The sequence below is a fragment of the Mirounga leonina genome, unplaced genomic scaffold (genome assembly GCF_011800145.1).
Source record: "Mirounga leonina isolate KUSES-001 unplaced genomic scaffold, KU_Mleo_1.0 Mir_53, whole genome shotgun sequence".
Lineage (NCBI taxonomy): Eukaryota > Metazoa > Chordata > Mammalia > Carnivora > Phocidae > Mirounga > Mirounga leonina.
This window is the reverse complement of record NW_023270807.1, coordinates 78127459-78143668: the sequence shown is the minus strand read 5'-3', so window position 1 is coordinate 78143668 and position 16210 is coordinate 78127459. Positions and strand designations below refer to the sequence as shown.

General features: G+C 37.8%; 1 protein-coding gene across 1 annotated transcript in view; it reads right to left on the bottom strand.

The window, feature by feature from the left end:
- NKAIN2 (sodium/potassium transporting ATPase interacting 2) overlaps positions 1 to 16210 on the bottom strand; it is a 984828-nt gene that overhangs the window by 18900 nt on the left and 949718 nt on the right. The window contains exon 5 of the mRNA XM_034990494.1: positions 2440 to 2500. Within this exon, the coding sequence (XP_034846385.1) occupies positions 2440 to 2500 (61 nt within the window). The remainder of the gene's footprint in view (positions 1 to 2439; positions 2501 to 16210) is intronic.

Genomic DNA, 16210 nt, shown 5'->3' with positions numbered 1-16210 from the left:
ATACTGATTATCTATCCAGGAGATTTGGAGTGTCAGTATTTTCTGAAGATAAAAATGCACTGACATCATTGTGAAATGAAATCAAACATTATAGTTTAAGGAAAGCTCAATTCCCATATAAAATTTGGACTTGCCCTTCACCAAGGAGTTCGCACAAAGGCACAAAATGATAATATTTGAATGAACTCACATAGGTTGTGGAGTCCATATATTCTATTATTTTTTTTAAAGATTTTTATTTATTTATTTGTCAGAGAGAGAGCACAAGCAGGGGGAGCAGCAGAGAGAGAGGGAGAAGCAGGCTCCTCACTGAGCAAGAAGCCTGATGCGGGACTCGATCCCGGGACCCTGGGATCATGACCTGAGCCGAAGGCAGATGCTTAACAACTGAGCCACCCAGGCATCCCTGAGTCCATATATTCTAAAATCCATACATCTAGTACCCTTCCTAATCTTTGAATAAGGCTTTTGTGCATAAGAGAAGTGCTTGTGAAATATCTTCTCATGTGCATTCATTATACCTCAATCTCAACCTGTCTAAACAGAACCAATTGTCACATCCCCATTCTACTTTCCTCCAATGACATTTCCATTTATCCATTCATTCGTACCAGAAACCCAGGAATCTGTCGGTCCTTCTCTTACATAGTACCCATCCATCACCAAGGAATCATTTCCTTTTAGCATGTTTCTTACCAGATCTAGCCTCTCCATCTCTAATACAGAGATATCCAGACCTTCATCATCTTGTATCTGTCATTTTCATGATGTCCTAACTAGTCTCCCTTTCCCTCATGTGTCCCCCATCAAAGTCTTTCCTTCATAATGATACCAATGTGATTTTTTTCTAATGCACATTTCTGATTATGTTATTCTTTTTTCATAAACTACCTGCCAATTGATTTGCCGTCACGCTATACAAAATGAAGTCCAAACTCTTTACTCTGTCATGACCATTTGTCTACTGACTCATTCATGCTCTCTTTTCCAGTCTTCTCTGGAAATACAGATACAATTCAGTCATATTAGTCTGGCGGCTCTGCCCCCGACATGGCAGGCTGTGATATGCCATGGTGCTTTTTCATCTTTTGCTTCGGAGCACCTTACTCACATCAATTACCCAACAATATCTATTCATCTTTCAAGATCACGCTCAAGAGTGTCTTTCTCTATGAAACCATTCCTGGTCCCTTTCCTATCTCCCCACAATATACACTCTACAGAGTTTTATTATACTTACATGTTTACATGTTTGTTTTTCCCTACTACATGGTAAATTCCTAGAGGTAAAAGCTTGTGTATTACTAATCTTAAAATCTCCAAAGCCTGACATAACACTTGACATATTGAGGAGAGTTACACAAATGTTGTTTTTAGTGAAAGGACCATCATTTCTTTTAACACACAGAATAACAAACTAGGTACTGTGTATTCCTGATTTTACATCATGTGTTGCTATTATTGAAAAAGTGCCTCCTCTAAATTAATCACCTGATACTGCTTCCTCCTTTCTAGTTTGATTGGAAAGGGAAGAAGAAACACATATTTCTCTCTGGAATTTTTCTTCAAATTATCCTTTACAGAGCAGTGGATCTCATTTTTGTCTTGAAATCCCAATCATTATGAATATTTTTGGAAACCAGAAAAGAAAGAAAAAAGATCCCCAACTTTAATTTTTTCCTTGGAGTAAATATAGCTGCCTAGGCAAGTATCCATGACAGTACCGTGAGCATAGAAGTATTTTTCCAGTCCTCCTATTTCAGATCCTTAGGGGGTCTAGGAAGGAGTGAAACCTTCCATCTGCCATGTTTAGAAGAATAAAACGCAGTGGAACCACTTAGAGGCTTGGAAGAGGGTACCGGCATCTAAACTCTGGATCAACCAGTAGGACTCAATGCTGAGACTCTGATGGAGAATTACAGCTATTGCATCAAATTGTAGGAACAAAAAGGAAATATGAACATTTGGTTTCCTGAAAACACATTTCTTGAATTAATCTGAAGTCAGTTCTTGAAAATTTTAGGAACTATTCCAAATTGTTGATTGTTAGGAATTTTAGTCCTGGGTGAAACTGGTTGTGTTGCAATACTTAATAAGGGTTTATAAAAAGAAAGCAGTCAAATTAACCACACTTAAAAAGCATTTCCCTCTTCAATGCCCCCCTTTATTCTCTACTAGAATTGCTATAAGAGAAACACATCTTTAAAAAATACCTTTAATGAAATGAAAGAAACATGTTTTCAAAATGGGTGCTTCTCCATTTTTTCAATATGCTGGATACTTTTATGAAAACACTTTAGTCTAATGGATACAAAAGGCTTATTCCCTGTTGCAATGATGTGTTGGACGATATTGTCTGAGAAGTAGGAAGGCTAGGTAGGAGGCAGTAAAGGAGATGCTTTGAACTTGAAAGAAACAGAATAGAGCTTTAATACTTACAGCTGTCCTCTTCTTCAGTTATACATTTCACAACATAACAGGCGTAGATGAACCCTGCCAGCTGAAACAAAACAAAGATGCTTTAGACAGGAGGCAAAGGCAACAGGACTGGACCTCACTGGGGGAGTGGCTTTTCAAAAGCAGGCAGTTTATGACTAGCTAGATTTAGTGTTCCAAAATGATGGTTCCTCGTACTGAATCTTGACTCCATTGTGGATTTTTGATTCAAGTGAAGTTTATCTTCCTTATAAATCAATACATTGCTCCTTTTCCTCTGAACTGCGTTGATGTGTAAGATTTGTTAATTGCCAGGCAATCTAAACCAAGTTATTTTAGGTGCAGGAAAAAAAATTATGGTCATTTATTAATGGAATAACATTGGCACTTGGGCCAATAAACTTCTAATTTACTTTCATTAGCCAAGAGCCTCAGATTGTAAAATTGGACTCTCACCGACTATTAGAAAAATGTTTTGAGGGAAAAATAATAAGATTTTGTGGTATGTTGCGTGGACACTTTGTAATTAAGAAAACCCATTGACAATTGGACAGAACCAATTGTGACATACTAAGTACAATTAGGATGACATGTTACAGAGAAGCGATGGGGTGGATACCTGTAGGTAAGGAGTATCATGATGCATTGAATTTGGGATTGCACAGCTCACATCATCCTTCCTGAAACATACTCAAAAAGGTCCCTATGGTCAGAGAAGTCTTTGCTCACTGAAATTGTTAAGGAGCACGGCAAAGTTCTTTGATATCTATCCCCTCAGATGGAGTGGTTTTGTATTTCTTCCTATCAGTATAATATTTAGTTATGGAAATTATGAGTGCTGGTGAAAGTATGAAAACTCATATAATTTCCTGATAGTGGCATTTTTCCCCTCAAAATATTCCTGTTTGGGGGAATCCTTAAAGGATGGAACAGTGATGAAGATTATTCTCGATGACAATTCAGAAAGGCATCGATCTGGCTGAGAACTGACCATATACGACAATATTTGGGACACTATTTGGCATGGGGAAGGGAACATCAGGAAGTCCTGCAGTCTTCCAGCAGGAAGCTAAGGCACAGGGCAAGAAGGAGCTGCTGTGAGAAGCCTAATGAAGTTGGTTTTCATTAGCTGACAGTGATCTTTCTGGAAGATGTGAGTGGAACACTTTAAGTCAGTGGGTATGCTGATAGGAATTTAATGAGCATAGTATTATCTGGAGACAAAGAGTGGTCCAGCTAAAAGAGAAACTTTAGAAAATTCCTAATTTGGATTTGGGGGAGAAAAGCATTCTGGCGGATTCTAACTTCCAAAGAGAACTGGCATGGGATAAAACAGTGGTGACCCTGCTTGGAGGAGGAATGGATGAGGAAGAAGACCCCTGCAACATACTTTTCAAGGGCTTTTGTTTTCGCATCCTGGATGAGAGGGGATGTGTACCCCTGTCCTTCCACCCCTGAATGTAGTTTCTGAAGCAGTATACATAATGGAGAGCTGCGTAAGAATACCACTAATATATTAAGTTAGTTTTCTTAAAAAAAAAAAGCGTATCTTAGAAAAACGATCAAATCAGCATTTTTCTCTTTAAATTATATGTTGCTATGGGCAATAAAATAGTGGTGGTAAAGAACTCTTTCCTTATAGGATAGAATCATCAGGATTGTTGTTTTTACAGGCTTATTTTTAGAGGACAGGGTGGTCTTAGAAACTTGGCTTCAGCTAAGATTTTGATTTGACTAAACAAAATGACATATTTATTTGAACATTTTCATAGCTACTGAAAAAATAGACCATACTAACACTTTTTAATCTTTTATCCACCAGGATCCATGAAAATGCTCTAATCATTGAGTGAGTCAGTCCCATGGGTACTCTGTTACTAGTACTTGCATCTGCCTGTGGCTAGTTAAAGAGGCTGTGGCTTTGGTTAAATCCCCTGGGTACGGCCTAGGGCGCTCCTTTCCTTCCTCCACAGGAAGTCCTTGCCATCCTTGGCTGAATGCTCTCCATTTATCAATAATTTATCTCTTCTTTTCAGTTTTAAATACTTACTACTTGAATTATCTATGAAGCAACCTTTTCCCAGTCACAAACTTTTCTTTTGCTTTTCACTCGTCACTTCATTACTTCTAAATGAAAATCTAGGTAGGGAGCATTGATAAATTCTTAGATTCGGGGCCAATAAATTTGAACTTCTCATTAAAGTGTCACTAGATTCTGGATTATTAAGTGTACTACTCTCCCAGAATGCAGCCAGGCACTGGATTCTGCTTACCAGTGATCTTTTAATTGTATTCGGTTGCATTCTTTAACTATCAGGGGATCTCCTTTGATATAAAAGTAAATCCTGCTGTATTTCATTACAAAAGCTTGCTGATTAAGAGAAATTTAGCTTTTAAATTGGTCACCTCTAAATACAACTGAAAATTAGTTTTTCCCAAATTAATCAAGATTCATAAGCTTCTGTTATCTTACACTTCTCCTATACCATATAAATTTATAATTGAATTTTTACTCCATAGCAATTTATAAAATTCACCTACAGAAAGGGGCCTCAAATCATTTGTAACAACTCTGCTTCTTATAATGTGCAACTCCTATAATTGCTACGTGGGCCGCAAAGACAAACTAAGCCAGAGTTTCTCAACCTTGGCACCATTGACATTTGGGTTGGGTAATAAATTTCTGTAGGGTTTGTTGTGAATTATAGGATGCTTAAGCAGTAATGGCCTACAATCAATCCAGTTGACAACTGAGACAATCACAAATGTCTGCAGACATTGCCACTTGTCCCTTAAAGGACAAAATTCCCCCAAGTTAGAGCCACTGTTTTAGATGCAGTCCCATCTTCAAGGAATTTACAGTCTTGTAGCTGGTATATGCATATAATTATAATGTGAGGTAGAGTAAGGTAAGTGTCATGAGGAAGGAAGAAAATTGAATGCATACTAAGTGACGAACAGTAAACTGTGTATTTTCATGCATTAGCTCATTATTTCCCACAACCACCCTTGGAAGAACGTCATATGTATTTTTGTAGGGGAGAGATAATGGATCTTGCTTTTTCTGGAGCATGTTCATCAAGTGGGAGAGGTGCGGGTTGTGTTTAGAAAAGAGCCTATAGTTCCATCTGAGAGTTTGGGGATCCCATACCAAAGCAATGGAGATAGAAGCTGTGAAGGCAGATTAGGGCTATGACTGGAGGGCCTTGGGTATGTATCAGATTGCAAATCTATGTCATTTTTTACACAATACACTTAAGAAGCACCTCATCTTCCTTGATAAAGAAGATTTGATATATTATATATATATATATACACATATATATATACACACACACACAAAAGAGAGAATTACTCAGCCATCAAAAAGAATGAAATCTTGCCATTTGCAACAACGTGGATGGAACTAGAGGGTATTATGCTAATCAAAATAAGTCAGTCAGAGAAAGACAAACAACATATGATTTCACTCATATGTGGAATTTAAGAAACAAAACAGATGAACATAGGGGAAGGGAAGAAATAATAAAATAAGATGAAAACAGAGAGGGAAGCAAATCATAAGAGACTCTTAACTATAGGAAACAAACTGAGGGTTGCTGGAGGGGAGAGGGGTGGGGATGTGGGGTAACCGGGTGATGGGTATTAAGGATGGCACCTGATGAAATGAGCACTGGATGTTATATGCAACTGATGAATCACTAAATTCTACCCCTGAAACTAATAATACAGTATATGTTAACTAAATTGCATTTAAATAAAAAATTTTTAAAAACCCCATGCACTTCAAAAAGATTAAAAAGGCATGCTTAACTTAAAAAAAAAAAAGAAGCACCTCATTTTCTACTGATAAAGTAGAAAAATTTTCATGGAATACAAATCCTTTTTAATGTGATCCTTAGCTTCCTTTCTAGCCTCATTTCCCACTACTCCTAATCTTGGACTTGATGCCAATAGTAAGCTGTTGGTAGTCTGCCAACCTATATGAGGTGGTGTCAATCTGTTCTTTAATGCATTAACCCACTCTGCCAACAAAGCATGTGCATGCCCTATACCTCCCGCCATCCCCACTCACCCTTGCACCTCTGAGTAACTCTAACTCATCCTTTAAGACTGAATTAAAGTATGGTGTCCCTCAAGAACTGGCAATCCATCTCCAGGATAGGTTGTAGGGTAGGCATTTTGGAAATAAAGCTTGAGAGATGGGAGGGTTTTGAGAGGGAATAATGAGGGGAAAAGAGAGGATGTCTTCCAAGCAGAACTCAGGAAAACTCTGGGAAGATGTGGATTATGCTCAGGGAGGAGCAAGCAGCCTGGTTTAGAGGAGTTTGGGCAATGGGAAGGGAGTAATGGTGCACAAATCAGAGAACAGTGACCTATGTTGTCAAAGTAGATCCGAGTACATGGAATTAAAATAAAGTTATTTTATTTTGTTCTTTATTTAAAGATAACTAGAATAATAATGAAAGATACCAGTGGTATTATATTAGGCAAACATACAATCATCCACTTTTATATAAAGAAAAAACCAAAATGAAATATTCCAGTTGTTTTAGTCTTTGGCAAAGCAGAGCTAAGCTTAAATCTTTTTTTTTTAATTCATCTTTTCACCTTGATACATCTAATATGATTTGTTCATTTCTAATTCACCTGATAGGGAACTCATATCATCTTGATATCATTACTAGCTGAAAGGAAATGATATTTTCTCTCTATAACTAATCAGATTAAAATTCTTTTTTGTATCTACAAACCAAATTATGATTGCATGTCCCAGAAACTCACTTAGAAGCTAATAGATAAGAGGAAACCAAAGCCTTTTGGTAAGTATTTAAAAAGATTCAATTGTTGTAATTGAAAATGTAACAACCTTAGTGTTTAAAATACTATCTTCTGGATTTCTCCTTCCAGGAAGTTGGAGTACACATAGTTGTCCCTAATCCCCCACTAAGTACAACTGAAAAAACCAGGACATTTTATATATAACAAACATAGGAATTCTGAAAAGTGGAAAAAATGTAGACTGGCTGGGAATCTTAAGAGCCAAGGAAAAACATGGGAATGAGTCCCCTATTTTTCTTTCATTTTATATATACCAGACCTGGAGATGAAGAAGCTCACAACTCAGAAATGTCAACACGCACATATCCAAAAACCCTAATAAAAGCCAAAGGGACAGCCTAGTAAGAGAAAATTTTAAGACAATAATAGCTCTTCTTTAGTCAACATCATAGAAAAATTTGTAGTCCCTTTCCTCAACCACAGCAGCAAAGAGTGGAGTGCCAAGACTCCTCCGATCACCATGCTAGAGTGTCTGAGATGTCAGGCAGAAAGCTGGACTTGCATTCCTGTCAGGAAGGAGGAAGACCCTCTCCCTAGTGTCAGGTAGAGACCACATGGGGAATCTCGACTTCTAGCCTCACTCTGTAGTAAGGAGGTATACCTCCCCTGAAAAACCCTCCTCAGGTGGTGCTGGGGAGATACAGCAGAGAATCAGGATTCACCAACGCTCAGCAGTAATGAAGGCGATCCTCTGCCTCCAAGGTGTCAGACAAAGCAACCTGGGAGCAGTAACAAGGCACTGGTACTCCTCCCAGCCATAGAGATATCAGTGAAGGCCATGTGGGGAGCAGGAGCTTCTTCTGTCTCCCAGGTTAATGAGAAGTCCGTCCCTACTTTGGTTTCAAAGAAGGCTGAATGGAGAACCTGGACTTCTATCCCACTTGGCAGTAATGAGTGTGCATCCCTCCTTCCCCTGCCAAAGCAGTATCAGAAGAAGCCAGCTAAAACAGGAGGTTTAAGAAAGACCTAGAGTCTCAAAACATAATATCCCAAATGTCCATGTTTTAATTTAGAAGTACTCAACATGCTAATAAGGAGGATCTCAAACTGAATGAAAAAAGACAATCAGTGGAAGATAACACGGAGCTGGATGACAGAGATGTTAGAATTACCTGTCTGGCAAATATTTTAAAGTAGCTATCATAAAAATGTTTCAGCAAGCAATTATGAACGCATCTGAAATAAATTTAAATAATAGTCTCAGCAAAGAAACAGAAGACCTAAAGAAAACCACATTGAAAATTTGGAGCTGAAAAGTATGCAATAACTAAAATAATAATAATAAAACAACTCAACTCCACAATGGAAAAGAATCCACGAACTTAAAGATGGATCCGATGTGGACAAGAGAGAAAAAAGTAGATTGAAAAAAATGAACAGAGCTGCAGGGACCCTTGAGACTATAATAAAACAGCTCACATTTGTATCATTGAAGTCCTGAAATAAAAGCAAAAGAGAGCAGTACTGAAAAAGTACTAAAAAAAATAGTGGGCAAAAACTTCCTAAATTTGACAGAAGATGTGAAGTTACATGTTCAAGAAACTGAGTGAAGCCCAAACAGGATAAGCCCAAAGAGATTCACACCAAGCAAGACACAGGACAGTCAAAATTTGAAAAATCAGAGACAAAAATCCTGACAGCAGAAAGAGGGAAATATTTATGTACACTGTTCTGAAAAAACAGTTTGTGGGTTTCTTTAACAACTAAAAATACAACTACAATACAACTCAGCAATTGCACTCCTGGCCATTTACCCCAAAGGGATGAAGACCTGTTCACATCAACAACTGTACACTAATGTTTATAACAGCTTTATCCATAAAAGGCAAACACTGGACACAACCCAGATGTCCTTCAGTGGGTGAACAGTTAAATAGTGGTGTGTCCGCATCATGGAATACTCCTCAGCAATAAAAGGAAGGTACCATTGATATATGTAGCACCCTGTATGAATTTCCATAGAATTATGCTGGGTGAAAAAAAAAAAAAACAATCCAAAAGGTTATATACTGTATGATTCCATTTATATAACATTCTTGACATGACACAATTATAGAAATGGAGAACAGATTAGTGGTTGCCAGGGCTAAGTTAGGTGGGAGTCACGGACAAGTAGACCTGGTCATAAAGAGGCAGCTGGAGGGATCCTTTTGGTCATAGAAGTTCAGCACCCTGACTGTATCAATATTACTATCCCCATAGTGATACCCTATAGTTTTGCAAGATGTTACCACGGGGGGAGCTGGGTAAAGGGTATACAGGCTCTCTCTGCATTATTTCACACTATTGCATGTGATCTATAATTACCTCACGGTGAAAAGTTTAATTTAAAAATACTGTATTTTAAGCAACTATTATTTATAGTAAAAAACATTTGTGTTATAATTTCTAAATTTGCAAATATATGTAAACATGGTAGATATATTTGTTTTCTTAAGTACAGACACATTTCAATTCCGAGCCCTTAGACCAACAGAGAAATCTACAAAGGTTTTTGATGTTGATACTATATAGAATCACTGTTTAACACTTTTTTTTGCCTGGGGTTGGAAATGGGGGGTAGCAAACACTACTTTTTTATTTGCAATTATCTCTTTCTCAAATAAATTAGTTTTATGTTTCATTTATATCAAATCATCTATTTTTGTTCTGGGTTCATAATTCAGAGGCTATAAGCCCATGCTTTTTGTAATATGAACTTGAACAGAAGGATATTATGCCCTCACAAAATATACTTTTAAGTTGCAAATGCTTTTACTTGCTCTTTTGTATCTTACTCCATTTACATAATTCGAGATTGCTTCAGCAAAGGATTGTAATATGATTATATCAGGGTTATTAATGAAGGTCTTTTATAGGAAATATTTTTTATGTGGGCTGGTATATCATCTATCTTGTCCACCAGACAATTCTTATCCCATACTATTCCACTGACTGGACTGTTAGAAAGCATGTTGCAAATTTCCTTTGCTGTGGATAATCCAGGTGCAGTTATCAACCTACAATAACTCATGGAGGATTGCCTTTAGGGCTATTGTGAACGTTCACAGCCTACTGAGTCAGAAAAGCTTTCCAGAGGATCAGAAACATATCTTACTACCAGCCTTTAGGTATTGTGCTGCGTCATCAAGCATGACTGTATTAAACACTTTTTAAAAGATTAAATAAAAGTAGACGCACATGCAAACTTGTATTATCTACTTAAGGCTGGGAAATGGACTGGACCAAATGCCAACGCTGGCTTAACCAATAATTCCCATTACAAACTGGCCTCTGGAGTCTGGTAAATTTCTTCAGGCCAAACTTAGCAAAAAGTTATCTGAGTTCAAGTGAGTCCAAATGCATTAGTAAAGTTGGCAGAGCAAAAGATATTCAGGTGGGGTATAAGACAACTAATAAAATTCAAATGTCATGATGGTTAATACCTCTTTCAGAGTTTAAATATCAAATTAGTCTTAAAAAACTGTATTGAGAGCAATAGTTCAACTGTTCTCTACATATGCCAGTTGGGAGGTGATCAAAGAGGTACTATCTAATGCAATAGAGCTGTCTCAAGATGCTTTCAGTTTTTGAGGTAGGAGCCATAACGAAAGTCCTTAACCAAAACTGTTCATTGAAAATAACTGACATTATGTGGTATACCTAAAACTAATACAATATAATATGTTAATTACATATCAATTAAAAAAAAGAAAATGATCGGGAAATGCAAAAAGCAACCTAATCAACAACACCCTACTATTTCAAAAGTAAAACTAAGTTTAAGATTGTATATATAATAGGGACCCTGATTTATTATGATGTAGCATTTGAGAAAGAAAGTCCAGTTTTAAAATGTTCTGTAAAATATAAACAATTAATGTCCAGCAAAAAAAATCGAAGAAATTAAGTACATGATTCCTTTGTGAGAAAATGGTTCAAATAGCATTTGATATTTTCTCAGAGATAATACGGAACTGAAAGCAAAATTAATGATACAAATACGACATATGCAGAAATAAATTAGCTCAACTTAGGTATGTCAACACTGATAGACAAGGCTAACAATGTTCACTGTATTTCATTGGAGGGAGTGAGCTGTCCCAGTGATGAAGATGGGAATAAGAGTTCAGATTCTTCTGAAGAGAGGAGAATTGTATTGCAGTACTAGTCGCAAAAATAACCTCTTTCAAAAAGGTGCTAAAACTATGTTAACATTTTTTTCTTTTTTAGAGGGGCTAGATTAGAAGGAAAATGTAGAATATATAATGCACCTGGTCCTGCAGCACATATTACAACACTATATTTCAGGAAATCATAAATGACATCATGAGAATATATATATACATATATAAATATACACACACACATATATATATGGAGACTATACACTGAATCTGTGTCTGATTAAAGACCTGGACTCTGAAAAGAGCAATGATAAAGAGATCAGTTTAAAATTGAGGGCCAGGGGCGCCTGGGTGGCTCAGTTGGTTAAGTGACTGCCTTCGGCTCAGGTCATGATCCTGGAGTCCCAGGATCGAGTCCCGCATCGGGCTACCCGCTCGGCAGGGAGTCTGCCTCTCCCTCTGACCCTCCCCCCTCTCATGTGTGCGTGCTCTCTCTCTCATTCTCTCTCTCAAATAAATAAATAAAATCTTTAAAAAAAATAAAATAAAATTGAGGGCCAGTTCCAGTGGGCATGCTTTAGGCATCTCACCTTAAGTCCTGTTCTGCAGGATTTTTAAAAATTCTTTTTTTTAAAAAAGATTTTATTTATTTGACAGAGAGAGAGAGAGAGAGAGAGAGAGAGAGAGCACAAGCGGGGGGGGGGGGAGCGGCAGGCAGAGAGAGAGGGAGAAGCAGGCTTCCCGCAGAGCAGGGAGCCGGATGCGGGGTTCAATCCCAGGACCCCGGGATCATGACCTGAGCCGAAGGCAGATGCTTAACCGACTGAGCCACCCAGGCGCCCCTAAAAATTCTTGAGAAAGGACAACAATGATGTGATGATCAAAATTTGTCATTAATGGAGGATGCTTATACAAGTAGTGTGGCCCCAGGTTATCTGAAGAAAATTACTTTATCTAGAACTAGGGAGGCAAATAGCCCCACTTCCTTCTGGTCTTGTCCTCAAAATGCTGACAGTGTTCAATGCTGGTACCATAAATAAGAGCGCTATCCAAAGGAATTGTAACTGCACTGTGTGATGGGAGACAGAGAAACGAGATAGGATGAGATCATAGAAAGTTCTCAGTAAACTCTGTGATGATGAGGATGACAACAGAGAACTCCCCATGCAAGCTGATGGTTGACTGCTTCCTGGGAACATCACTGAGGACCAGATGACCTCTGTGATCACTTCACCTTAGAGATTTTAAAATGAAGTAATGAGTAAATTATCATTGTTTAGAAATCACAAGTGCATTCAGATGTTTCCTGTGCCAATAAGCTGTTAAATTAGCATTTGTCAAAGGGCAAAATGAACACATCCACCCATGCCTGAGTAGTAAATATTCTGTATTTTTCCTTGTTAAAGTAACTCTGATGAAATACAGTGGGCCATTCAATGTTTTGGGAATGGTGAACAACAACAACAAAAATCATCTTTGGCTTCTAAGATTCTGTCTTGTTCACATTTCTCAGGGAATCTGGGGTCATCTAGGATCCTTAGAATAATACAGATATACGTAAGCACAAGGCTTCTGTCTGGGTAGAAGTCATTCCTTCCAATTTCATCTCACGATACGAATTAGACGAGATCCCACTAGAGACCTTTCTGGAATTGACCCAGTTGTCATCTTCCAGTTAGAAGGTAACTTCCATTTCGGTGTTTCTTTACAGAAACAGGGGCTGAGTCAAGAAATATAACTGAGATGGGCGCCTGGGTAGCTCAGACGGTTAAGCGTCTGCCTTCGGCTCAGGTCATGATCCCGGGGTCCTGGGATCCAGCCCCGCATCAGGCTCCCTGCTTAGCATGGACCCTGCTTCTCTTTCTCCCTCTGCCTGATGCTCCCCCTGCTTGTACACTCTCTCTTTAATAAAAAATAAAAAAATCGTAAATAAAAGAAATATAACGGAGAATCATAAATCTCATTAGGCAAACTATAAATCTGACCTCAAGCTCCTTGCGGTCTCTATGTGTGTTTTGGCATGGCCAGCTGGGATATCCCCACGGCTTGGAAGCCAATGCTATACTCTCATAATATACGAGAAATCCTTGGCAGGCTGATTGGTTATGTGGTGGGATATAATAAAGAGTTAATGTTACCTAACTTTGAGGAATCTTCATAAGGCATTTTTTTTCTTTTGGCAGATAACGAGTTTCAGAAGAGATTGCTAAATGACAAACTCACCATTATCAAAAATAATTTATTGGTTAACATTATAGAAAAATGGTGTCAACAAGAACAGAGCTCCTGCTGTACTAAGAAAGGAAAAAATGAAAAAGAAAACATCAGAATATATCAGCTAGAGAGAAAAGTTGCTTCAAAATGTTATAGTAAACTTAGATGTATTATTTGGGGTTTGAAAATATAGTTAAAAGGGAAACTTAGAGCAATTGGTCCATTTACCATGACATCTGTGGGAATAAGCTTTATGCTCTGTGAAAAGGTATTTTATGTAGCATTCAATGGAACTTGCTTCTAGAGCAAAGTACTTCATGCAACCACGAGGCAGGGGAAGATGAATGGGAGTGAAGGTAGTAACAGAAAAAGAACCCCAAGGGGAATAAGATATGGACTGGGGAAGACACAAATTTGAAGACCAGTTTTTTTTCCCCAAAGCAATTTTAAAAGGCACAAAACGGAATCAAACTGTTACTTTTAAAAGGCCCGTCAACCCCATCCACGTGCAGCAGTATAATCTAGTTGGATTGAATATGTTTGGGATCAGAACTTGGCTATGATTGGTGTGCTTCACTGACCCCTTTTTCCTTTCCATCTGAGTTACCTTCTTTTCAACAGAAATCTTTAAAAAAGGAAAAAAAGAAATTCTAGATTATCTTCTTTCTACATAATCCAGAGCCAATACGAGGGCACAAGACACTGTATCAACTACCTCAGACTGAAACAATTTCATTAATTACTAGTAACAGGATTATTACCATTTGGGAATATATAAACTAGAAAAACTGTAAGTGTATTTGTGCATTTTGCTTTTTAATTTTTCGATGTTTAAACCTCAGAACAACCAATCATCTAACTAACCCCTCGTATCATGGGAGGTAAGAAAGGAAAGGCTAGTGATTAATATTCAAGGTAAGAGCTAGGGTTGTTGGAGTGTTCACCATATTCCGGGTATAGGCTAACATCTTTACAGCTATTGTCCATCCATTCTTTCCAGAACCAAGGAAAGAGTTTTATCCCCATCCATGATTTAGAAATGAGAAAACCGAGGCTACAGAAATTAGTTGATGTCCCAAGATTAAGAGATAGTCATAAGAGGACTTGAATTCATGTCTACAAACCTGAAATCCTATATTTTCCACTCTTACACAGTACTGTTAACTTCTCCAACAGGCAAAACTGACAACATTCTCAAGTGAAGGGAACATAAGATTCTAAGAATCAGAGTAAATTGACATTCAGGAAAACAATTCCTAAAATTAAGTTCACCTAGTTTTCCAAGTTGGAAATTTGGACATAGAGGATAGTACTGAGCTTTGGTTGGCAGATCCTGGAAATCAGCAAGAAACAAACTGGCTGAGCTACCAGATGAACCACAGAAGGGCTTAATGCCACTCATGGGAAACCTGTAGTATGCAGGAGAACTGGAGTTTTCCTCCCACTCATTTCATTACCATTTCAGCTCTCTTTCAGTGGTTCCAACTCATCATGATTTTATAGTCCTCCTCTGAAGAGTTTATATATGTTTCTAAACAGAAGCCCAGAATGGACTTCAAATATCAGAAGTATATTGGTGAGCCACTAATTACCTTACGTTTACTGCTGGTGGTACTATAAATAAAGCTCCCTTAAACATTTTCTACTTGAACTTTTGTGAACGTGTATTTTTATTATTCTCTTAAAGAAATGCTACTAGTGGAATGGCTGGGTCATTGCAGTGTAGGAGCCTGGGGACTGGAAGTGGTCTGAGCTTCTGGAAATAATTAGCAGAGAGTATAAACTGGCTTCTTCAAGAATACAGATTGTTATAATCCAAATTTTAGTTTTAGTTTTAATTTTTTGGTATGTTTGTACAACGTGATTATCTTCCCAACATCTCATTATACTTGAAACTTTAGTAAAGTCTTGCTATGCATTCTTATATGAATAGTACTTTGGGGAACTGAAGGAATCAAGGTGACAGCATACAAAGATGAGATATAAAGAGATAATTGAGAATTAAGTTGAAAGAGTACAGTTAAGGGCATCAGAAAAGCCCCCCCCCCCCCCCCCCCCCGCCTCAAGTGATATTGCAGAATACATTGTGTATGGGATGGGAGTTTGGGCTTTCTTTTAATCCCCCTAAATATGCTGATCCCAATAGATTGGAAGAGTTTCAATGGAAAATGGATAAGCACTATGCCCAACATTTAGTAGGCTCTCAAAAATTAACTAGTTCCTATTTCCATCTAGTTCCTATCTTATCTCTTGGGCGAACTCATTTAAATAACTATACTATAAAGATTTCATAATAAGTAGTGATAGGAAGATGTGTTTCATATAGTTTACTGGCCAATGTGAAGATAACAATGTGAAATCATGACTATGAACATACTTTGAGCTCCTAGGAGAAACATCTTATTTTTTAATCACATTCTCCTCATCTCTAAATGTTCATCAGGCTTAGACTCAATTAACTATTCCCTTAAGAAGGAAGACAGTCTTTTTATTTCTTTTTTTGTCCCCATTCTGTACTGACCATCTCAAGTGGTTTCTGTTTCTTTCCTCCTCCTCCTCCTCCCCCTCCTCCTCCTCCTCCTCCTCCTCCTCCTCCTCCTCCTCCTCCTCCT